This window comes from Salvelinus fontinalis, chromosome 9 (assembly GCF_029448725.1).
Source record: "Salvelinus fontinalis isolate EN_2023a chromosome 9, ASM2944872v1, whole genome shotgun sequence".
Classification (NCBI taxonomy): Eukaryota; Metazoa; Chordata; class Actinopteri; order Salmoniformes; family Salmonidae; genus Salvelinus; species Salvelinus fontinalis.
The window spans coordinates 15824817-15849541 of record NC_074673.1 but is presented as its reverse complement, the minus strand read 5'-3'; the positions used below and the strand labels follow the sequence as shown (position 1 = coordinate 15849541).

Below are 24725 nucleotides of genomic sequence, written 5' to 3'. Positions count from 1 at the left end.
GTCCGACGTTATTGGATTTCCCCCAAACATAACACTTTGTATTCAGGACCAAAAATGAATTGCTTTGACAATTTTTTTGCAGTATTGCTTTAGTGCCTTGTTGCAAACAAGGATATATGTTTTGTAAAATGTTTTTTTCTTCTGTACAGGCTTCCTTTTTTCACTCTGTCAATTGAGTTAGTATTGTGGAGTAACTACAATGTTGTTGATCCATCCTCAGTTCTCCTATAACAGCCATTAACTGTTTTAAAGTCACCATTGGCCTCATGGTGAAATCCCTGAGTTGTTTCCTTCCTCTCCCCCAACTGACTTAGGAAGGACGCCTGTATCTTTGTAGTGACTGGGTGTATTGATACATCATCCAAAGTGTAATTAAGTGTAATTTATTAATAACCATGCTTAAAGAGATATTCAGTGTCTGCTTCAATTTTGTATTTTTTTTTATCCCATCTACCAATATGTGCCCTTCTTTGCGAGGAATTGGAAAACCTCCCTGGTCTTTGTGGTTGAATCTGTGTTTGAAGTTCAACTGAGTGACCTTACAGATAATTGTATGTGTGGGTTACAGAGATGAGGTAGTCATTCAAAAGTCCATGCAGCGTATTATGTGACTTGTTTAGCACATTTTTACTCCTGAACTTATTTAGTCTTGTCATAACAAAGGGGTTCAATAGTGATTGACTCAAGAAATGTCAGATTTTCATTTTTAATAAAAAAAAATTGGGGAGGAAAACCTAATTCCACTTTGACATTGTGTGTGTGTGTGTGTGTGTGTGTGTGTGTGTGTGTGTGTGTGTGTGTGTGTGTGTGTGTGTGTGTGGTGACAAATCAATTAAATTCAAGCTGTAACACAACACAATGTGGAAAAAGTCTTGGTTTGCGAATACTTTCTGAATGCACTGTAACTCTAATGAATTAAAATAACAGAATGGCACTCTGAGTTTAAATATTTATGCTTTGAGTGTCACCAGTGCATATGGTTTTCTCATGCTGTAAAAGTTGTATTTTCAAATAGCGCTCAAGGGGTCCTTTTTAAGAGATGTTTGGCAAGGATCGACAACTTTGAAACTGTAGAACCTATATCGCATCAAATCAGCCTCTAAAATCCAGGATGAATGCCGCGAGCAGAGGATGAGTGCTGCGAGCACACAGACCAGTCAAGAGCGCAGAAATTTGCTCGAGAGAGCAGAGGATGTTCAAGTGTGAGTTTGGGCGAGCTGAATATCATTGTTGCAGATCAAAAAGAAAAATGTCTGAATAAAAAAAAAAATTGAACCTAAGCAAAGAAACATGGTTAAAATGTGCAAAAAGCATCAAATTGTCTTTGCCAAGTTTACACTCTCAATTTCTCAAGTTGCTCGCTCTCAAGTCTTGGCACCTTTTGGGTTTCAATGTATCTTTTTTCTGGTCGTCACTAGTTGCCACAAAGTCATAATCCCCACCTATTTCTACAATGTATCTTGTTAAAATGTGATTTTAAACCTAACCTTAACCCTAACCACACTGCTAATCTTATGCCTAACCTTAAATTAAGACCAAAAAGCAAATTTTAGTTCTCTTGAATTTGTATTTTGGCTTTGTAGCTGTGGTTTTCTAGATTGGATTTCAGGCTGTTGACGCAGGTGCATGTCGAGAAACCTTACATTGGTCACTTTCACTGGAGTGATGGACGAACTAACAAATGCTTGCCCTTGGCCAGGCCAGTGTTGTCGTGGGATTGGTCTTGATGCGCTTCAGAGCCGTCTGTTGAGCTTGCTAGCCGGCTTGAACAGTAAGTACCGAACAACTTGGGAAACTTGAAACAAACAAAGTCATTGGGAAATAAATTAAATGGCTATGCTATACCTTGATTTGAGATTAATCTACTTGCTAAAGTTAGCTAGCTAGCTAATTACTTGTTAGCCAGCAACATTCGTCTGTTAGCTAAGTAACACCATAGTCCATCACTAGCTTATTGTTTTTCTTCACCTTTCCACAAAGTGTCTGTTATATGTTTGCATGATATGAGGGCGTTAATCCCAATGTATTAAAGAATTGGTGGAGAATATGGGCATAATTTGGCTGATCTAAGAAATTAATTCATCATACACTAGGTCCTGGCCATAATTTAAGCCAGGTAAATATAATGACTCCATTGTTGAGAGTAACATTTGGGTACACACATAATAATGGCATAACGATCACGACGTCGAAAGAAAGGAAGGACTTGTGGGCTAGTTAAAGGGTAGGAAGCATGAGTTTTTACTCACCAGTGTGATCAAAAACGTAGTAAATTAGTTTTAGTCACGATCATTTTTATTTATCTCGCTATATAGCTATTTGATTTCCCTGACACTCCCTTGGCCCGGTGAAGCGCCCCCTCCTCACTTTGGTAGCTAACTCAGCCTGCAGTCTTAAAAGTTTTACCATTGGATGGCCTCGGCCATCAATCTGTTTCTGCTCTCTCTTTGCTTTTGATCTGGGGTTTTGTTTTAGTTGTGTTCTAGCTGGTCTCCAGTGGTTGGGCTCTAGCTTGCCGACCATAACCGTGGTGGTTGGCTAGGCTAATAGCTAGTTGTCTAAATAGCTAACGCTAAGGGCATACAGCTAACATTCTTTGACATTTGGTTAGATGGCATTATGTATTTACAAAACTTTGGTTTACTTCAATATAGCTGTAAGCTAGTGTGGATAGAAATTGGCTGACTCATTCAGTGCTACCGTAACGTTAGAAGGCAAGTAGGGCTAAAGTTAGCAGGCTAGTTGGCTAGCAACCTTGCAAGTTGATTTGTAACAAATTCATAAAGTATTTGCTTGTAAGTTGGGTGAACATGTAATTGAAACCAGTAGTCATGAGTGTAAACTATTTGGTTTAATTTGAAGTTCTACATTTTGAAGTTATTTCTGTTGGAGTTTACATAATAAGGAATAGGCTGGCTTGCAGGTTCCTCCATATAACGTCACACCCTGGAAAAACATTTTCTGACCTGACTTCGGCATTCTTTGGAATTCTGATCGGTTTTATGTAATAACGCCAAAAAGAGAAAAGTGAGGTAACTTTGTATTGGGACTTTTGATGTGTATACCAATGTAACATATGGATTTGAATGTGGTTACGTTTATGCTACCTACCCTGATGAAAGATCCGATATTAAGGGTATTTTTTTTATCCCAATGGCACACACACACAGCACATGGGGATTTTGAATTATATGGAGACACGAAGGGGAGAATCTGCTACATTAACAATACTTAACCAGTGCCAAAAAAATAGAATGTAAACAAGAATTTAACCAGCTAAACTCATGGTACACACAGTATTCAAAGGAGGAGCGAGGACAAAGCAATGTCCTGCATTCACCAAACATTTAACTAAGGAAAACAGATTTGTTTAATAGTAATTGTCTGATTGGAAGCTACCATTGTCTATCAAATTACATGGTCAAATTATTTCAATTTGGCATTGGACGTTTTATTGAGTACAGGCAGTAACACAGGAGTCAAATCGCATAGGAAGTTTGATCAGATCAGATGTTATCAGCAAGCCAGAGCTATTTGTGGAAAGAGTACAAGTAGAACAAAGATATACGTGCAAACAGATAACAAATGTATCATTCAACATAAGATTCCACCTAAAACAATCACGTTAGCTCTGTCCCAATTAATCTCAGCTCCTCACGTCCTCGCTACTCCCATTCTTCTCAAACCCCTTTGGAGGTCTGAGGGGAGGAACCTTGGGTCCTCTCCTCCGATGGGGTTTTAGGAGGCACGGAAAAAGAATGCAAGAAATCGAGAAAAGATAAAATGCACAGAGCTGTTGCATGTTTGCCTCAATATGGGACTGGGCAGAGGTGTACAATCTACGCCATTAATAAGATACCTTCCTTAGACCTTTAATTAAGAAACACATAAATGAGTATAAGTATGTCTAAGGATATTTAAGCAGTCATACATGACTGTTGTGAGTGCAGTGCCATACCTTTACCTCCCTGGTGCAGAAGAGCTGACACGCTAAAGATAAGTTATGGCAGATGTCTGTGGAGGGGGTCTTGACCACACTCTGGCTGTTCTCCAGACAGTGGTAATGCTGGAACGTGTCCCAGGCACTGTTGGCGGCCACGTCGCCTCCCTCAGAACCACTGATGATTTCCAGGTTCTCACAGTGTAGCATCAGCACAATCTATATAGAGTGCAGAAAGATACAGAAGATGGAATCAGATTTAGTATGGAGTCAAAGGGCTGAATCACAACACTAGGTGTTTAACTGTGTGTGTGTGAGAGAGAATGGGAACTAACCGCGTCGATGAGTGTTTATGGGGGAATGGGAACTAACCGCGTCGATGAGTGTTTATGGGGGAATGGGAACTAACCGCGTCGATGAGTGTTTATGGGGGAATGGGAACTAACCGCGTCGATGAGTGTTTATGGGGGAATGGGAACTAACCTCGTCGATGAGTGTTTATGGGGGAATGGGAACTAACCGTGTCGATGAGTGTTTATGGGGGAATGGGAACTAACCGCGTCGATGAGTGTTTATGGGGGAATGGGAACTAACCGCGTCGATGAGTGTTTATGGGGGAATGGGAACTAACCGCGTCGATGAGTGTTTATGGGGGAATGGGAACTAACCGCGTCGATGAGTGTTTATGGGGGAATGGGAACTAACCGTGTCTGAGTGTTTATGGGGACTGGAAATCACTGAGTGCAGAATAGAGGAGCAATCTCAGTCCATCCCTGCCTCTAAACACTGGTCTGGTGAGCACCACCACAGGAGGTTTGTGGCACCTTTATTTGGGGAGGATGGGCTCGTGGTAATGGCTGGAGTGGAATAGGTGGAATGGTATTAAATACAACAAACACATGGTTTCTATGTATGATTCCATTCCAATCACTCCATTCCAGCCATTATTGTGAGCAGTTCTCCCCTCAGCAGCCTCCACTGAGCACCACCTATCTGAGGAGATGAGAAAAGAGGGAGGGATGTCACAAACCACAGGCCTGTAATACAGGGTGTATACAGACTAAGAGTAGACTCCTATACGCAATGTATATCCTACACTACACACACACCTGCATATACAGACCCATTGCTCACTCTTTTACGCGCAACAAACATACACGGAGACCGAGACTAGGTGTGTATTTACTGGGATCCAGGGTGGAGGAATATCATCTGGTTGTCATCAGGCATGGTGTTGGCACAGCGACTGTCTGATGAGATCACACTGGGACGCATCACTGTCATCAACACCGCCTCCCATTGGGCCGGTAACTACGCCAACACAACAGGTACATAGACATTGGAATTTGATACCCCTGGTCAGGGCTCCACTGTAGAAGGTGGAGGGATACATACAGTAGTTGCTGAGTTGTGTAAGGCTATAGATGAGTTAGGGAACACCCATGATCGCAAAAGCCTAAGAAAAAAGTTACATCAAGGTCACAAAGGTGACTCACAGGTCCAAACTTGGCGTCCTCTGCCTCGTAGGTTTAGTGGTCCAGGGCGATGAAGTAGAAACCTGATCTGACTCCACCTTGTCAGACTCCACCTTGTTCTCTACTAACACACTGACATGTCTCCTGAGAACAACTGCAGTGAGAGAGATAGTAAAATATGATGTCAGGAAATGGCATAGACAGAATTCAATTGGAGTTTAAATGTTTTTACCTCTTAGTGTTGCATTCAAGGTAACAGTCCATTTAACTGCTGCTTTATCAAGTGGATTATAATGGATAATAATTTAGCCAAATAAGTGATAAAATACTATGTGGAACTGAGGTGAGCTGTACCTAACCTACTTAACCTACTTGTACACATTCAACCATCCTCTGTAAAGAACCATCTTTCTAACCAAATAGACAGACGGCAGTTTGTCAAAGTCAATAACATGTCATCCTCTCTACATGACAAATGTCCTAATAACAATGCCTGCATACAGCATCAAACTCTCAGTACCACCAGTGGCGATTTTAGCATGTAAATCTTGGTGGGGGGAAGAAAAAACCCATTGTGGTATGCATGCCAGCAAAGCCACAACACTAAACAATACATTAATTGCACTATAATGGTGACAAATGGTGCCCACAAACTGTTAAGGCTTACATAAAGCTATCCCAACAGCAGTCCCAACACCTTACCACTGCTACACCTGGCTATCCCCGGAGCCTTTTCTGGCAGCGAAACAGTTAATTCCAATTAATTTACTGCCTTTTAAAAAAACGTAGCTGATATTGTCACGCCTTCTCCTGCTTCCCCTCCCTGGCACTCGATGACGCCAGTCTGTCCTTCATTACGCACGCCTGTCACCATCATTACGCGCATCAGCGCTCATTGGACTCACCTGGACTCCTTTACTTTGTTGATTGCCCCTCGATATCTGTCTGCTCCTCAGTTTGTTCCCCGTGTCAGCATTGATGTCGTTATGTTTTCCCCTGACCAGACGCTGTCCTTGTTTGTTTCTTGTCTATTATCCATTAAATGTTCACTCCTTGTACTTGCTTCTCGTCTCCCAGCGTCAGTCCTTACAGATATGGCTGACTTGCTTAAACAAATGTGGCTTTTATTGACAATTGAGATGTACAAACTATGGCATGAGGGGACGACAAGCGGATAAGAGGCAATTAAGACATGAATGTGCAAGCTAGGATGGACGTAGTCAATGTAACTTTGTTCAGCACTTTTGAAATGTACTGTGACAGAATTCAGAACATGTGCCGTTCTTAGTGTTCTCCCTGTTCACCAAGTCAGAACCGTAGGATAAATAAAGGGGGCATATAAGCAGGCAATGAAGCTCTTACAATAGTCAATGATTACATTTCTCAAAAACAGGCTGTAGGCTACATGTGCACTACCAAGTCAGAACAGTAGGTGAAATGAAGAGGGGAAAATAGACCAAATTACTAAGGTGAGGCACATGGGCTACTAACAGCTTACTACACAACATACACTTAGTACTACTTAGCTACAGCATACATATCTCCCTGGCATATTACATTTACATTTACATTTAAGTCATTTAGCAGACGCTCTTATCCAGAGCGACTTACAAATTGGTGCATCATAACTTATGCAGCAGCATACAAGACATTTTTGGACTCACCTTATTGTGCTGTGCTCACTTGAACAGGAAAGTGGTGCGGTGGTCCTTCGTGGGCAAATTTTGTCATTAAACTTTGTCATCAAAGTCTGGCATTCTCTGGATTTATGGTTCTTTCAAGACAACTGGGAACTCGAGAAAAAAAGAAGACAAAAGTTTAATCATGATGACGTAAGTCATCTTCAGGTTGTAGCTCTAGAAAGAGGCCCGAGTTCCTAATTTACAATTCCGAGTTGGATGAAAGTTCAAAACGTATTTTCCCAGTCCTAGCTTGTTTTTCCCGAGTTCCCAGTTGTCTTGAACTCACTAATGTCAGATTTTGCAGTTCCGAGTTAAGTTGTTTTGAGCGCAGCACAAATGTTTAATTGACAGCATGGCCAATGTTGAATGTTTATAATTTTAAACTAGGAAAAGAGGCCCTTAATCTTATACTTGAGGCCACACAGCTGAATAGCAGGCTAGTGATTGCTTTGCAATGCTTGCAGTTAGCTACGGATTCCTTCCAAACCACTCATTGTTGAATTTGCGATTTCCGACTTGTTGTTTAATGTTTATGGCCGATGAGCACCGATACGTTTTATCTATAATTTCTCTTCATTATTTCTCTTCATATAACAAGGATTAAAAAGGATTTGCCAGTAGATTGTCGACTTGATTCATGATGATGACTGCTTGCTAAGACTGGTAAAGTGTGATATTGACCCTTTTTTCCTCCAAACATAATGATGGTCATTATGGTCAAACAGTTCTGTTTTTGTTTCCTCAGACCAGAGGACATTGCTCCAAAAAGTACGATTTTCGTCCCCATGTGCAGTTGCAAACCGTAGTCTGGCTTTTTTATGGCGGTTTTGGAGCAGTGGCTTCTTCCTTGCTGAGCAGCCTTTCAGGTTATGTCGCTGTAGGACTCGTTTTACTGTGGATATAGATATTTTTGTACATGTTTCCTCCAGCATCTTCACAAGGTCCTTCGCTGTTGTCCTGGGATTGATTTGCACTTTTCACACCAAAATACGTTCATCTCTAGGAGACAGAATGCATCTCCTTCCTGAGTGGTATGCCGGCTGCGTGGTCCCATGGTGTTTTTTCTTGCGTACTATTGTTTGTACAGATGAACGTGGTACCTTCAGGCATTTGGAAATTGCTCCCAAGGATGAACCAGACTTGTGGAGGTCTCCAATTTTTTTTCTGAGGTCTTGGCTGATTTCTTTTGATTTTCCCATGATGTCAAGCAAAGAGGCACTGAGTTTGAAGGTAGAAGCTTTTAGAAGCTTCCAAAGCCATTACATAATTTTCTGAAATTTTCCAAGCTGTTTAAAGGCACAGTCAACCTATTGTATGTAAACTTCTGACCCACTGGAATTGTGATACAGTGAATTATAAGTGAAACAATCTGTCTGTAAACAATTGTTGGAAAAATTACTTGTGTCATGCACAAAGTAGATGTCCTATCCGACTGGCCAAAACTATAGTTTGTTAACAAGAAATTTGTGGAGTGGTTGAAAAACGAGTTTTAATGACTCCAACCTAAGTGTATATAAACTTCCGACTTCAACTGTATCTCCTTCAAAATGAACATCTCTGCTCTCAAATTAATACTTTGCGTGCGGCAAAATGTTCTGCTCACTCAGTCACACTTGAAACTCAAGTTCAATTTGCTCACCCCCACTGCATGTGCGCTCGCTGGACCCATTCTCAGCTCACTACACCACATTTGGTGCTTTCGACTGGTCTGTGCGGTCCCCCAAGACGCATCATCTGCGCTCTCGACTCATAGGTGGTTGGCCGAAAAGCCGAGGGAGGAGCTGATTTTTGTTGTATATTTTTTTTCTTTTAATTTTATTTAACCGTTAACTAGGCAAGTCAGTTAAGAACAAATTCTTATTTGCAATGACGGCCTACCAAAAGGCAAAAGGCCTCCTGCGGGGACGGGATTAAAAATAAAACATAAATAAAATATAAATATAGGACAAAATACACATCACGACAACAGAGACAACACAACATATAGAGAGACCTAAGACAACAACATAGCAAGGCAGCAACACATGACAACACAGCGTGGTAACAACACAACATGACAACAACATGGTAGCAACACATGGTAGCAGCACAAAACATAGCACAAACATTATTGGGCACAGACAACGGCACAAAGGGAAAGAAGGTAGAGACAACAATACATCATGCAAAGCAGCAGATGTACTATGATAACATTGTTAACTAACAGGGAAAACATAAAAGTTGAGTAAAGATCAATCTTGTCCTTCTCTCCATGGGCTGATATTTCTTCTGCGCGGCAGACTCGGGGCTATTGCTTGCCCGAGCGCAGCTCGGATCATTACACAGGTGCACCTTGGGCTGGGGACAATAAAATGCCACTCTAAAATGTGCAGTTTTGTCACAACACAATGCCACATATGTCTCAAGTTTTTAGGGAGCGTACAATTGGCATGCTGACTGCAGGAATGTCTACCAGAGCTGTTGCAAGAAAATGTCATGTTCATTTCTCTACCATAAGCCGCCTCCAATGTAATTTTAGAGAAGTTGGCTGTGCGTCCAACTGGCCTCACAACCACAGACCACGTGCAACCATGCCAGCCCAGGACCTCCACATCCGGCTTCTTCACCTGCAGGATCGTCTGAGACCAGCCACCCAGACAGCTGATGAAACTGTGGGTTTGCACAACTGAAGAATTCCTCCACAACTGTCAAACTATCTCATGGAATCTTGGAGCGTGGATCAGAAAACCAGTCAGTATCTTTTAATAAAGTTTAGCTTAATCAATGTCTTGCATGATCAATGAATGATTAACCTAATTAGCATTCTGCGTAACATCCTAGTTATTGCATCTTTAGATCTCTCATCTTTCAAAATGCTTAACAGATATTTATTTCTATCTCTGTCATACAAACCACTGGCACGTGGTGTACGTTAGAATGGTATCTTCCGGCTACCTACATTTTGGGACATTCTCACGTATTGCTGTGTGCACATTGCTTAATTTATCATTTGAAAAAAGAATAGTTTAGCAACATTTTAAACTAACTTGATCTGTTCTATCAGTCTCGTTGTGTTTAAAGACTATAATATAGGCTATGCTGTAGCAAATGTACCTGTCACAGGAAAAAGTTGCCAGATACATTCACAGTGCACTGGTCTCCATCCATAGCCTACTGAGATGCACACTCTTTTCTCCACGTGGGACCAATGTTATGCTTTGGGAACATCACCACGCTCTGTGCTGATTGGCTCGTGATTTGCTAGTGTTATAGGAGATCAAACTGACTAGACCATCAGATTCTCCGGGAGAATTTCAACCAATGCCTTCCCCACTAGGCACAGACGTCATTTCAATGTCTATTCCAAGTTGGTTCAATGTCATTTAATCCGATTAAAAAATATATATTTTTAAAAGTCACATATAAGTGACGATACTTAACTCGTCCAGGCATAAATGTACCTTTTAAGCAACAAACTGTCATTCAAAGCTGGACATTGCACAAAATAGTTTTGATTTCTCTGACAGAACCTTAACTGTTCAGAATTTACACAGTGTACAAATCATTAGGAACACCTTCCTAATATTTAATTGCACCCCCTTTTCTCTCAGAACAGCGTCAATTATCTCAAGGCTTAAAAATCCTTTAACCTGTTTCCTCCCCTTCATCTACACTGCTTTTAATAGGGCATCATATCTTTCACCTGGATTCACCTGGTCAGTCTATGTATGTCATAGAAAGAGCAAATGTTTTGTACACTCAGTATACAGTACTATAGTATTGCTGTTGACTCCTCCATAGTTCAGAGACGAGCCTCACTTGAACCACTCCAATGGAAATCTGCACTGGCTGGCAGTTGGACAGCAAACAACAGTTTCCAGAGGGTTGTGTTTCACCTCCAAGTCATTAGCACGTGGGTGGGATGAGATGACACTGCTGGAGGGGAGACACACACTCTCTCCTCTCCTCATGTAGTGAAGTAGCCTGTTACTGTAGCTGTCTGACTGGACCTGAATCCTGAAAGAGTTACTATGCTGCCAGGTTAGCTTGGTTTTACTGATCACTTCAGAGCCCGATAGCTGGACATTGTCAACAGTTCAGAACTGTAGACGGAATTATAGACATGACACATACATGAATCGTGTGAGCACAAGTGGATCAACTTTGGCTGTTGCTTTTTATAACGGAATATTATTTTCCCTCAACAAAATGTTCTGTTTTTACATAATTCTTTCAAGAACCATTCATAAATTAAGTTGTTGCCTGGAAACAGCGACATGTTTTTGCTTTAATGCGGTCAAAATTGATTTCCCATTTGTGTGTTAGGTGTGTTTTTGAAGGAAATGCAGCGCCACAGTGTTTTGCATCATGGTGGAGCAATAAGTAAGAACATTGAAATTGTTCTGTGTGGTTTGATACTACAGATTTCAAATAATATTGTATGATGAACGAAAATAATAATATTTTTGTATACACCCGTTTCAATTATTAGAATGAAATGGTTCAGGAATGTGTGATAGTCAGATTTTTTTTTTATCAATCTTTACATTGAATATTTGACACAAAATTAAGACAAGGTTTCTATTTAATGTTCTTGTTCCCAGTTTTCCAGCATACAATAAATGTATCTGAAGGTGTCACTAGTAATCTGTATTGACTGAACTTGAACTGAATGACTCATCGTGGTGGAATTCAGTTTAGCTCTAGATAGACAATGATAGATGTCAGACTCCAAAAAGAAGCTACATACTGCGTTTAATATTGGTCAAATTCACTTCAATTGATTAGTCTTTAGAGTGAGCTGCATTAGGGCGTGCAGCCTCCTTGTATTATGTTATAACATGCAGGGTCATAATTCCAGCCCTTTCTAAACCCTGGAAGGCACATGTTCCTACGTCTCCCTCTCTTTATAGCACTAATAAGAGCATTTCCATGGTGTGCAGTCAGGGGGGTTGTGGTATGTAGTAATCTGCTCAGACTTAGGTAACTGTTGAATGGACTGACATTTTGATTTCATCTCACAGCCAGTGATAATTAGCCAGTGTGTTTTGTATTCAGTAGAAACCTCAGAACATCTGTGAATAGCCTGTGTCTCCGCCGGTGTCTGTCTTGTTAAGAAGTGTTGTAACAGTCCTCTGCCACATCACTGACCTTGTTACTGCTGTCTTACAGGACAGAGCAACCTGGTTAGGACTGGGGGGTTGGTTAGTGCTCTTTGTGGTGTTGCGGCAGAAGCCGAGAGCTGCACCTCTAAGGATGGTGTTATCATTTGTCATGTTATTTGGAGCTGTGAATGGACTGGAGCTTCATCCAGCTGTGCTCACTGAGAACCAGTCTCTTCTGGCAATGAGGACGTCTCTCCCTGTCAGGTGTTGGAAGAAGGAGGGCATGCTCTTATCAGTCAGACATTAAATTAGAACAATTTCATAGGATTAGGTCCCACATCTTGTTATGAATGTAGTGTAACTCCAATTGCATCAAATGCAGTGCAATCCACAGTACTTGGATGAGGAGGCAGAAGTCAGCATTTCAGAAATATTCCGACTTTTGCATCCTCTCCATTTCTCCAATTATGAAGGCGACAAAGGATGTGTACAGTGTAATGGCATAGTAGGGTAGTAAATAGACCCGTTCAGGTGGAGGGATATTGAAATAATGGCATTGTGCTGAGGCCTCCCCAGAGAGATAAAGGAGCCATGTCTCACTTAGCCCAGTGCTGTAATGGCACACTGAGCAAGATGGGCACACTCTTTCACTGATGCATCATGCTATTGAAATGCAAAGATATATCTGACAGAGAAAAGCATGAAAGAAGGGATTGTCAGGTCATTCCTAATTGAATTTCCAGCCTTATGATAGACCCATAAACTAATAGCGGTGCATAAGTAATTCACGTTATCAGTAGAAATGGACTGAATAGCACGGGATAAAAGCATTTTTTCTCAACGCTTGTTTGTAATATGTTGGAAAAGATCTAAGAACATCCTTTGTTTGTAGCCTCTTGTAGATAATTAACCCTTTAGTATTAAATCTGTACTTATTTATACACGTATGTCTCATTTCATAATTACAAAATGCTAAATTGTATTATGAATAAGCTTGTCAGTGGTGTTCACAGAAATATGTACAGGCTTTGTAACTGCCATCTTTGTGTGCTTATATGGATACTTTTTTTTTTAAAGCCCTATTTCTTTCGGGAGTCCAACTCCTGTTCAATGGGCAGATTAATAGAGAAACATCCCACTATACATCATTTCAGGCATGGCCATGTCCATTTAGTAATGTTGTGTTGAAGTGTTTTCACACTGCCCTTGTGGGGAACAGCTTCCCAGAAATTGCAGAAGATTGGATGCCATGGAGGCAGTGTTATGTGTTTTGGCTTCACTTGAGATGGATGCAGCTTCCAAGAGAGAGAACATCTCAGTCAGGACCACACTGCTGCTTGTGTTTACTGTTACAGCCGTAACATGATCAACCCCCTAGCACCACAACCCCCTGGTGATGCAAACACTCATACATATCATTACATTTCATTACAATACACTGTCTGGTGGCCTCCTTATTTCCCTGCACATACATCGAGGTAGCCCCAGAAGAGCTGGAATTAGAGCAGACGAGGGAGAGAATGACAGAGCGAGATGGCTGCCCGGTGTGGATGTATGCGCCCAGTTTCTGTGGAATCACATTCATGTCATGGCGTTTGTTTGGAAGGCTGTCCCTGTCCCTGCCTGGAGGATGAAGTGCAGTGTAAGTATAACCACAATATATTGCTGCATGAATAATCTCCCTCTCCCATCTGCCACTGGGGGCTCGGACAAGCAGTCCCACTCCAGCATCTAGCACGGCCAATTTGTACCAATCACAACATTCTGGCTCCCCTTGTCCCCCTCCCTCCCTCCTCCACTGCATTAGTACAGAATCAGTGGAGCAGAAAGACTGTTTGAGCTGAGACATTGCCCCGCATTGTGTACAATCGCAACATAACAGAGCAACCATGTCCAAACATCAGACCCAAATGAGTAAATCCAGATTCTCTTCTTAATATTTAGTTTTTTCTCACAGGAAGAGCTCAAACATTTATACACTCTTCTACTATGATGTTGAAAACTCAGCAAAAATGTTAACATTGAGAAACATATCATCAGACTTATAAAAACTTGCCCTCTTGTTGCTCATAAAAAGCATAGTTGGTGAATGCTAGAAATCAGGTTACCAGTTTAAGTAAATAGGGCCGAAGTAGTGTTCCAGATTCCTCTTTCATTATGGATCAGGTTTAAATCATTGAGAAATGGGAATGAGGTGTGGGGGGTTGGGTGTATTTGTCTGCGAAGCCTTTTGTGATGTGGTTTGGGGGGGGGGATGATACAAGGAAGTGATACATTTAAACCCAACAGATGAGTTAATTATGCAGTTTTCATTACAGTGACGTGACTACTCTCATAGGATTCTGTTCTTTGCCAATTCAACACCATAATGCTGATCTGGAGGAATTTACTTATTACAGAAAACATCCCTGTGTCACACACTAATTCTCATTTAGAATGAGTACTAAATGCATATGTTACTCATATATTATACAAAACATATCATTATTTTTATGGTTTAGAATGAACAACATAGGCAGTCATCGTTGTGTGTTCCTAAATGCCTATATTTTGAACTTTGGTGGGCTGTGAATATGTATGTCTATGGTTGCCACACACATATGTACAGTACAGTATGTACCACATATGCGTGTGGCTGTGCCACAAGAAAGAACTTAATATTTTATTACGTTAGGTGCGGTAAGCCTCTTTCTACTTCCTAGAGAGATGGGTTCTGGGAAAGACACTTGTGGGAGTGTGGAGGAAAACCTCAGCCAGATATCCTGCTGGGCAGTGAGGAGTATGGTAGCTAGGCATCTCCAAAACGCTTCTGAGTGTCACTGTTGTCCTTTCCATAAATATATCTGCCGACAGATTCTGAAATGCCAAAAGAGTCCCTTTAAGTTAACATTATTCTTTGTTTACCTTATTAAATCCTCTCCCACTATCTCTGCCATTTACTCCTCAAATCATGCTACTATGTCAAACTAACGAAAGGAGAAGGTATTTTAAATGATTAATTCAACATCTGATAATCCTTATTTTTCAGCGGTAAGTGATTTACTAACACCGTTCATAATTCTGTCAGGGGGAGAGAAATAAAAGACCACTCATTTAGTGATTGGAATGGAACGTTTTCCATCCCCACCAATAGCAGGAGTTAGTTGTGCCGTGTCAGCACTCGGCACACAAACTAATTGAGTCAAAGCTATGCCTACTCTGTGGGAGATTCTTTAACAGCAGCCTCCCCCCCTATCAATCACACACACCCACGCACACACACACACGCATGCACACACTCACACAAAATCCTCTAGTGTACTGACATTCTAGAGGAAACATGTTACTGCTATAGTTGCTCTTTACCACAACGCGTGCTACATGAATAGGATCTTGTTTGAGAAGAAGGCGTTGCTGCTCGGCAACTGGATGAGAATGAGGGGAGGGGGGCAGCTGTGTGGCCATCTCCAGAATGTCACTTCAATCAGTGTAGATCAAATCAAATTGTATTAGTCACATGTGCCGAATACAACAGGTGTAGTACAGTGAAATGCTTACTTACGAGCCCCTAACCAACAATGCAGTTAAAAAAAATATATGGATAAGAATAAGAGATAAAAGTAACAAGTAATTAAAGAGCAGCAGTAAAATAACAATGGCGAGACTATATACAGGGTGGTCCCGGACAGAGTCAATGTGCGGGGGCACCTTTTAGTAGAGGTAGTATGTAGATGTAGGTAGAGTTATTAAAGTGACTTTGCATAGATGACAACAGAGAGTAGCAGTGGTGTAAAGGGGGGGTGGGGGCAACGCAAATAGTCTGGGTAGCCATTTGACTAGATGTTCAGGTCTGATGGCTTGGGTTAGAAGCTGTTTAGAAGCCTCTTGGACCTAGACTTGGCGCTCCGGTAGCAGAGAGAACAGTCTATGACTAGGGTGGCTGGAGTTTGACAATTGTTATGGCCTTCCTCTGACACCGCGTGGTATAGAGGTCCTGGATGGCAGGAAGCTTGGCCTCAGTGATGTACTGGGTCGGTCGCACTACCCTCTGTAGTGCCTTAAAGTCGGAGGCCGAGCAGTTGCCATACCAGGCAGTGATGCAACCAGTCAGGATGCTCTTGATGGTGCAACTGTAGAACCTTTTGAGGATCTGAGGACCCATGCCAAATCTTTTCAGTATCCTGAGGGGGAATAGGTTTTGTCGTGCCCTCTTCACGACTGTCTTGGTGTGCTTGGAACATGTTAGTTTGTTTGTGATGTGGACAGCAAGGAACTTGAAGCTCTCAACCTGCTCCACTGCAGCCCCGTCGATGAGAATGGGGGCATGTTCGGTCATCCTCTGCAACTGGATCCTGGACTTCCTGACGGGCCGCCCCAGGTGGTAAGGGTAGGTAACAACACATCCGCCACGCTGATCCTCAACACAGGGGCCCCTCAGGGGTGCGTGCTCAGTCCACTCCTGTACTCCCTGTTCACTCTTGACTGCACGGCCAGGCACGACTGTTGTGTCATCGGCAAATTTAATGATGGTGTTGGAGTCGTGCCTGGCCGTGCAGTCATGAGTGAACAGGGAGTACAGGAGTGGACTGAGCACGCACCCCTGAGGGGCCCCTGTGTTGAGGATCAGCGTGGCGGATGTGTTGTTACCTACCCTTACCACCTTGGGCGGCCCGTCAGGAAGTCCAGGATCCAGTTGCAGAGAGAGGTGTTTAGTCCCATGGTCCTTAGCTTATTGATGAGCTTTGAGGGCACTATGGTGTTAATTTCTTATGGCTGCAGCCCGACGCCGGTACACTTATGACAACAGCCAGCTCAAGTATTTTTTAAATATTTAACTTTCACACATTAACAAGTCCAATACAGCATATGAAAGGTACACATCTTGTGAATCCAGCCAACATGTACGATTTTTTAAATGTTTTACAGGGAAGACACAATATATAAATCTATTAGCTAACCACGTTAGCATAAGACACCACTTTTTTTACTCCAACAGTTTTTTACTCCATCAGTAGCTATCACAAATTCAACCAAATAAAGATATAAATAGCCACTAACCAAGAAACAACTTCTTCAGATGACAGTCTGATAACATATTTATTGTATAGCATATGTTTTGTTAGAAAAATTTGCATATTTCAGGTATAAATCATAGTTTACATTGCAGCTACAGTCAGAAATTGCACCGAAAGCAGCCATAAAACTTACAGACACCAACGTCAAATACCTAATTACTCATCATAAAACATTTCTGAAAAATACATAGTGTACAGCAAATGAAAGACAGGCATCTTGTGATTCCAGAAAATATTTCCGATTTATTAAGTGTTTTACAGCGGAAAAAAAATGTAGCGTTATATTAGCTTAGCACAATAGCCAGAAACACTTGGGCGCCGGCGACTACGACAGATATATGAAATAACATCATAAAATGTTTCTTACTTTTGCTGATCTTCCATCAGAATGTTGGACAAGGTGTCCTTTGTCCAGAACAGTCGTTGTTTGGATTCAGAACGGACACTTTCCCTCTTCATTTAGCAAGCGCGCTAGCCGGGTGGCACGACACTCTCCATGTCAACAAACGGAAGAGAACGGAACACGGCAAAACTCCCGAAAAAATTTCAATAATCTGATGAAACCAAATTGAGAAAACAACATACTTTACAATGATATGGTGACATGTATCAAATAAAATCAAAGCCGGAGATTGTAGTCGCCTATAACGGCAGCTAAACAAAAGGCAATCCGACTGTCCAGCTCGCGCTCTTCAGAGTACCGAAAATGGTGGACACGTCATTCCAAGATGATGTGTTCCATCTCAGACCAAGATAATCAACTAATTTCTTCTCTCACAGCCTCTTGACACCCAGAGGAAGGTGTATGACGTGCATGTATACTAATAAGTCTTGTGCCCATTTATAGGCAGGAAGAAGAACAGAGCATCGATTTCAGACTTTCCACTTCCTGGTCAGGAAATGTGCTGCAGAATGAGTTCTGTTTCACTCAGAGAAATAATTCAAACGGTATATGCATATTGTACGAGCAAGAATTGAGTACGAGGCCGTTTGAAATGGGCACATTTTATCTGGCTACTCAATACTGCCCCTTGCAGCCCAAACAGGTTAACCTCTCTTAGGTACGTGAGACGTTAGCGTCCCACCTCTTCAACAGTCAGTGAAACTGGTGGGAGCCAAATTCAAATACAGAAATACTCATTATAAAAATTCAGAAAACAAAACATATTTTACATAGGTTTAAAGATGAACTTATTGTGAATCCAACCACGGTGTCAGATTTTTAAAATGCTTTATGGCAAAAGTATACCTTACGATTATTTGAGAACATAGCCCAGCAGACAAATCATTACAAACAGTAACCAGCCAAGTAGAAGAGTTACACAAGTCAGAAATAGAGAGAAAATGAATCCCTTACCTTTGATGATCTTCATATGGTTGCACTCAGCAGACATTCATTTACTCAATAAATGTTCCTTTTGTTCGATAAAGGCTCTTTATATCCAAAAACCTCAGTTTTGTTTGCACGTTTTCTTCAGTAATCCACAGGCTCAAACGCAGTCAAAACAGACAGACAAAAAATCTAAATTGTATCCGTAAAGTTCATAGAAACATGAAAACGATGTTTATATTCAATCCTCAGGTTGTTTTTACCCTAAATAATCACTAATATTTCAACCGGACAATAACGTTGTCAGTATAAAAGGTAAACAAGAAAGGCACTCTCTCGGTCGCACGCATGAAAAAGCTCTGTGATACTTTAGGGTCCACTCATTCAGACTGCTCTTACTTCCTCATTTTTCAGAATACAATCCTGAAACAATTTATAAAGACTGTTGACATCTAGTGAAAAGCATAGGAACTGCAATTTGAGTCCTAAGTCAATGGATACTGTAATGGCATTGAATAGAAAACTACAAAACCAAAAAAACAACTACTTCCCGAATAGATTTTTCTCAGGTTTTCGCCTGCCAAATCAGTTAAGTTATACTCACAGATACTATTTTAACAGTTTTGGAAACTTTAGAGTGTTTTCTATCCAAATCTACCAGTTATATGCATATCTTATCTTCTGGGCCCGAGAAGCAGGCAGTTTAATTTGGGCATGCTTTTCATCCAAAATTCCGAATGCTGCCCCCTACCCTAGAGAAGTTAAACTCTGAGCTGTAGTCAATGAATAGCATTCTCACATAGGTGTTCCTTTTGTCCAGGTGGGAAAGGGAAGTGTGGAGTGCAATAGAGATTGCATCATCTGTGGATCTGTTGGGGCGGTATGCAAATTGGAGTGGATCTAGGGTTTCTGGGATGATGGTGTTGATGTGAGCCATGACCAGTCTTTCAATGCACTTCATGGCTACAGACGTAAGTGCTACGGGTCGGTAGTCATTTAGTCAGGTTACCTTATTGTTCTTGGGAACAGGCATTATGGTGATCTGCTTAAAACATGTTGGTATTACAGACTCTGACAGGGAGAGGATGAAAATGTCAGTGAAGACACTTGCCAGTTGGTCAGCGCATGCTCGCAGTACACGTCCTGGTAATCTGTCTGGTCCTGCGGCCTTGTGAATGTTTACCTGTTTAAAGGTCTTACTCACGTCGGCTGCGGAGAGCATGATCACACAGTTTTCCGGAACAGCTCGTGCTCTCATGCATGTTTCAGTGTTATTTGCCTCGAAGCGAGCATAGAAGTAGTTTACATTGTCTGGTAGGCTCGTGTCACTGGGCAGCTCTCGGCTGTGCTTCCCTTTGTAGTCTGTAATGCTTTGCAAGCCCTGCCACATCCAACGAGCATCAGAGCCGCTGTAGTACGATTCGATCTTAGTCCTGTTGTAACGGTTTCTCTCCTCCTCTTCGTCTGAAGAGGAGGAGTAGGGATCAGACCAAAATGCAGCGGGTTGTGAAGACATAATGAATATTTATTAACAGAACGACAAAACACAAAAACTCTTTAACAAACTACAAAACAAATAAACGACGTAGACTGACCTAAAACATGAGAACTTACAAATACACGAAGAACGCACAAACAGGTACAGACTACAAACCAACGCTACAGTCCCGTGTGGTACGAACATACATACAGACACGGAAGACAATCACCCACAAACAAACAGTGAGAACAGCCTACCTTAAATATGGTTCTCAATCAAAGGAAACGTCAAACACCTGCCTCTAATTGAGAACCATATCAGGCAACACATTAAACCCAACATAGAAACACAACACATAGAATGCCCACCCAGCTCACGTCCTGACCAAAAAACAAAGGATTAACACAATAACTAGGGTCAGAACGTGACAGTACCCCTTCCCCCCCCCCCCCCCCCCCCCCCCACGGTGCGGCCGCACCACCTAAACCTATAGGGGAGGGTCTGGGTGGGCATCTGTCCGCGGCGTATTGTGCCTGCTTAGCGCGTCTGGTCTCCGGTACGCAGTTTCGGTCCAGGGTATCCTGCGCCGGCTCTGCGTGCTGTGTCTCCGGGGCACTGGGAGGGTGCAGTGCGTCCTATGCCTACGCTCCGCTCGTACCGGGCAAATGTGGGAGTGGAGCCTAAGGGAGAGGTGCGCGTAGTAGGCACTAGATCTCCAGTGCTCATCCACAGCCCGGTTCAACCTGTGCCTGCACTCTGGAGGGTACGGGCTGGAGTAGTGTTCCAGCCAGGGGGAGTGGTGCCAAGGCTGCGTACCAGAGCTCCAGTGCTCCCTCACAGCCCGGTCCTTCAGGTGCCTCTTAACATCAAGCCTCCTGTAGGTCTCTCCAGCCTGGTGGGTCCTGTGGCAGCCCCACGCACCAGGCTGTCTCTCCGTCTCCTCCCTACAGGTGTGCCCGTCTGCCCAGAGCCGCCTGCACTGCCAGTCTGTACAGAACCACCCACCAATCTAGGACCAAGCGGAGTGTAAACGGGCAGCGACAGCAGCAACAGAGGACACAGGACTCGTGGACTTGGGAAGAGATCCTGGACGGTAAAGGACCCTGGGTTCAGCCAGGAGAATATCGCCGTCCCAAGGCGGAGTTGGAGGCAGCGAAAGCAGAGAGGCGCTGGTATGAGGAGGCAGCGCGGCGACGCGGTTGGGAGCCCGAGTGTCAGACCCAAACATTTATTGGGGGGGGCACACGTGTAGTGTGGCAAAGCCGGGTAGGAAACCTGAGCCAACTCCCCGTGCTTACCGTGGAGTGAGAGAGCGTCGTACTGGTCAGACACCGTGTTATGCGGTAAAGCGCACGGTGTCCCCAGTACGCGTGCTTAGACCAGTGCGGGCTATTCCACCTTGCCGCACTGGCCGGGCTAGGTTGGGCATCGAGCCGGGTGTCATGAAGCCGGCCCAACGCATCTGGCCTCCAGTGCGTCTCCTCGGGCCGGCGTACATGGCACCAGCCTTACAGATGGTGTCCCCGGTTCGCCAGCATAGCCCAGTGCGGGCTATTCCACCTCGCCGCACTGGCAGGGCTACGGGGACCATTCAACCTGGTAGGGTTGGGGAGGCTCGGTGCTCAAGAGCGTGTGTCCTCCTTCACGGTCCGGTATACCCGGTGCCACCTCCATGTACCAGTCCTCCGGTGGCAGCTCCCCGCACCAGGCTGTCTCTCCGGGTTCTCTCTCCAGCTGCTCCCACCTGTCCAGCGCTGTCAGAGCCTTCCTCCTCTCCAGCGCAGCCAGTGTCTGAGCTGATTGCCTGCCCAGCGCTGTCTGAGCTGCCTGCCTGCCCAGCGCTGTCCGTCTGTCCCGAGCCGTCAGAGCTGTCCATCTGTCCCGAGCCGTCAGAGCTGTCCGTCTGTACTGAGCCTTCAAAGCCGTCCAGCCAGAGCCGTCCAGCCAGGACCAGCCAGATCCGTCAGCCAGCCAGGACCAGCCAGAGCCGTCAGCCAGCCAGGACCAGCCAGAGCCGTCAGCCAGCCATGACCAGCCAGAGCCGTCAGCCAGCCATGACCAGCCAGAGCCGTCAGCCTGCCATGACCAGCCAGAGCCGTCAGCCAGCCATGACCAGCCAGAGCCGTCAGCCAGCCATGACCAGCCAGAGCCGTCAGCCAGCCATGACCAGCCAGAGCCGTCATCCAGCCATGACCAGCCAGGATCCGCCCCTCAGTCCGGTGTTACCCCTCAGTCCGGTGTTGCCCCTCAGTCCGGTGTTGCCCCTCATTCCGGTGTTGCCCCTCATTCCGGTGCTGCCCCTTAATCTAATGGGGGTTATATGGAGGGTGGTCATTGGGAGGAGGCCAAGGAAGCGGGGTTTGACTATGGTGGGGTGGGGTCCACGACCAGTGCCAGAGCCGCCACCGTGGACAGACGCCCACCCAGACCCTCCCCTAGACTTTATGTTGGTGCGCCCGGAGTTCGCACCTTAAGGGGGGGGTTATGTCACGTTCCTGACCTGTTTTTCCTTTTTCTTGTTTTTATTTGGTTGGTCAGGGCGTGAGTTGGGGTGGGTTGTCCATGTGTTATTTTTCTATGTCGGGTTGTTTGTCGGGTTGTTAGGCAGCCGGGGTTCACGTGTGTGTTTGTGGGTGGTTGTATCTCGTGTCTGTATTCGTGCCACACGGGACTGTTTGTCGGTTCGTTTCTCTTTTGTCATTTTGTTTTGTTAGTGTTCCGTTTATTTTGTTAATAAATAATCATGGACACAAACCACTCCGCATATTGGTCTGATCCTTCTCGCCTCTCCTCCTCGTCCGAGGAGGAGGATTACGACGACCGTTACACCTGTATTGATGCTTTGCCTGTTTGATGGTTTGTCAGAGGGCATAGCGAGATTTCTTATAAGCTCCCGGGTTAGAGTTCTTCTCCTTGAAATCTCTAGCCTTTAGCTCAGTGCGGATGCTACCTGTAATCCATGGCTTCTGGTTGGGGTATGTTTGTACGGTCACTGTGGGGATAACATCATCGATGCTCTTATTGATGAAGCCAATGACTGATGTGGTGTACTCCTCAATGCCATCGGAGGAAACCCGGAACATATTCCAGTCTGTGCTAGCAAAACAGTCCTGTAGCTAAGCATCAGCTTCATCTGACCCGTTTTTTATTGATCAATTAAGACATGGATTATGTACAGTCGTGGCCAAAAGTTTTGAGAATGACACAAATATTAATTTTCACAGTTTGCTGCCTCAGTTTGTATGATGGAAATTTGCATATACTCCAGAATGTTATGAAGAGTGATCAGATGAATTGCAATTAATTGCAAAGTCCCTCTTTGCCATGCAAATGAACTGAATCCTCAACAAACAAAAAAATCCACTGCATTTCAGCCCTGCCACAAAAGGACCAGCTGACATCATGTCAGGGATTCTCTCGTTAACACAGGTGTGAGTGTTGACGAGGACAAGGCTGGAGATCACTCTGTCATGCTGATTGAGTTCGAATAACAGACTGGAAGCTTCAAAAGGAGGGTGGTGCTTGAATCATTGTTCTTCCTCTGTCAAGCATGGTTACCTGCAAGGAAACACGTGCCGTCATCATTGCTTTGCACAAAAAGGGCTTCACAGGCAAGGATATTGCTGCCAGTAAGATTGCACCTAAATCAACCATTTATCGGATCATCAAGAACTTCAAGGAGAGCGGTTCAATTGTTGTGAAGAAGGCTTTAGGGCGACCAAGAAAGTCCAGCAAGTGCCAGGATTGTCTCCTAAAGTTGATTCAGCTGCGGGATCGGGGCACCATCAGTACAGAGCTTGCTCAGGAATGGCAGCAGGCAGGTGTGAGTGCATCTGCACGCACAGTGAGGCAAAGACTTTTGGAGGATGGCCTGGTGTCAAGAAGGGCAGCAAAGAAGCCACTTCTCTCCAGGAAAAACATCAGGGACAGACTGATATTTTGCAAAAGTTACAGGGATTGGACTGCTGAGGACTGGGGTAAAGTCTTTTTCTCTGATATTCCCCTTTTCAATTGTTTGGGGCCTCCGGAAAAAAGCTTGTCCGGAGAAGACAAGGTGAGCGCTACCATCAGTCCTGTGTCATGCCAACAGTAAAGCATCCTGAGACCATTCATGTGTGGGGTTGCTTCTCAGCCAAGGGAGTGGGCTCACTCACAATTTTGCCAAAGAACACAGCCATGAATAAAGAATGGTACCAACACTTCCTTCGAGAGCAACTTCTCCCAACCATCCAGGAACAGTTTGGTGACGAACAATGTCTTTTCTAGCATGATGGAGCACCTTGCCATAAGGCAAAAGTGATAACTAAGTGGCTCGGGGAACAAAACATCAATATTTTGGGTTCATGGCCAGGAAACTCCACAAACCTTAATTCAGTTGAGATCTTGTGGTCAATCCTCAAGAGGCGGGTGGACAAACAAAAGCCCACAAATTCTGACAACCTCCAAGCATTAATTATGCAAGAATGGGCTGCCATCAGTCAGGATGTGTCCCAGAAGTTAATTGACAGCATGCCAGGGTGGCTTGCAGAGGTCTTGAAAAAGAAGGGTCAACCCTGCAAATATTTACTCTTTGCATCAACTTCATGTAATTGTCAATAAAAGCCTTTGACAATTATGAAATGCTTGTCATCATACTTCAGTATTCCATAGTAACATCTGACAAAGCAGCAAACTTTGTGG

At 43.7% G+C, this 24725-nt stretch overlaps 1 protein-coding gene across 3 annotated transcripts in view; it reads left to right on the top strand.

Annotated features, from left to right (window-relative positions):
* tead1a (TEA domain family member 1a) overlaps positions 1-24725 on the top strand; it is a 119673-nt gene that overhangs the window by 11038 nt on the left and 83910 nt on the right. For 2 of the 3 annotated variants that reach the window (XM_055933540.1, XM_055933539.1), the window contains exon 3: positions 9616-9827. The exons of the other annotated variant lie outside the window; for it this stretch is intronic. In XM_055933540.1, coding sequence (XP_055789515.1) covers positions 9797-9827 — 31 coding nt within the window. In that variant the 5' untranslated portion in view covers positions 9616-9796. The remainder of the gene's footprint in view (positions 1-9615; positions 9828-24725) is intronic. 3 annotated transcript variants of the gene reach the window in all.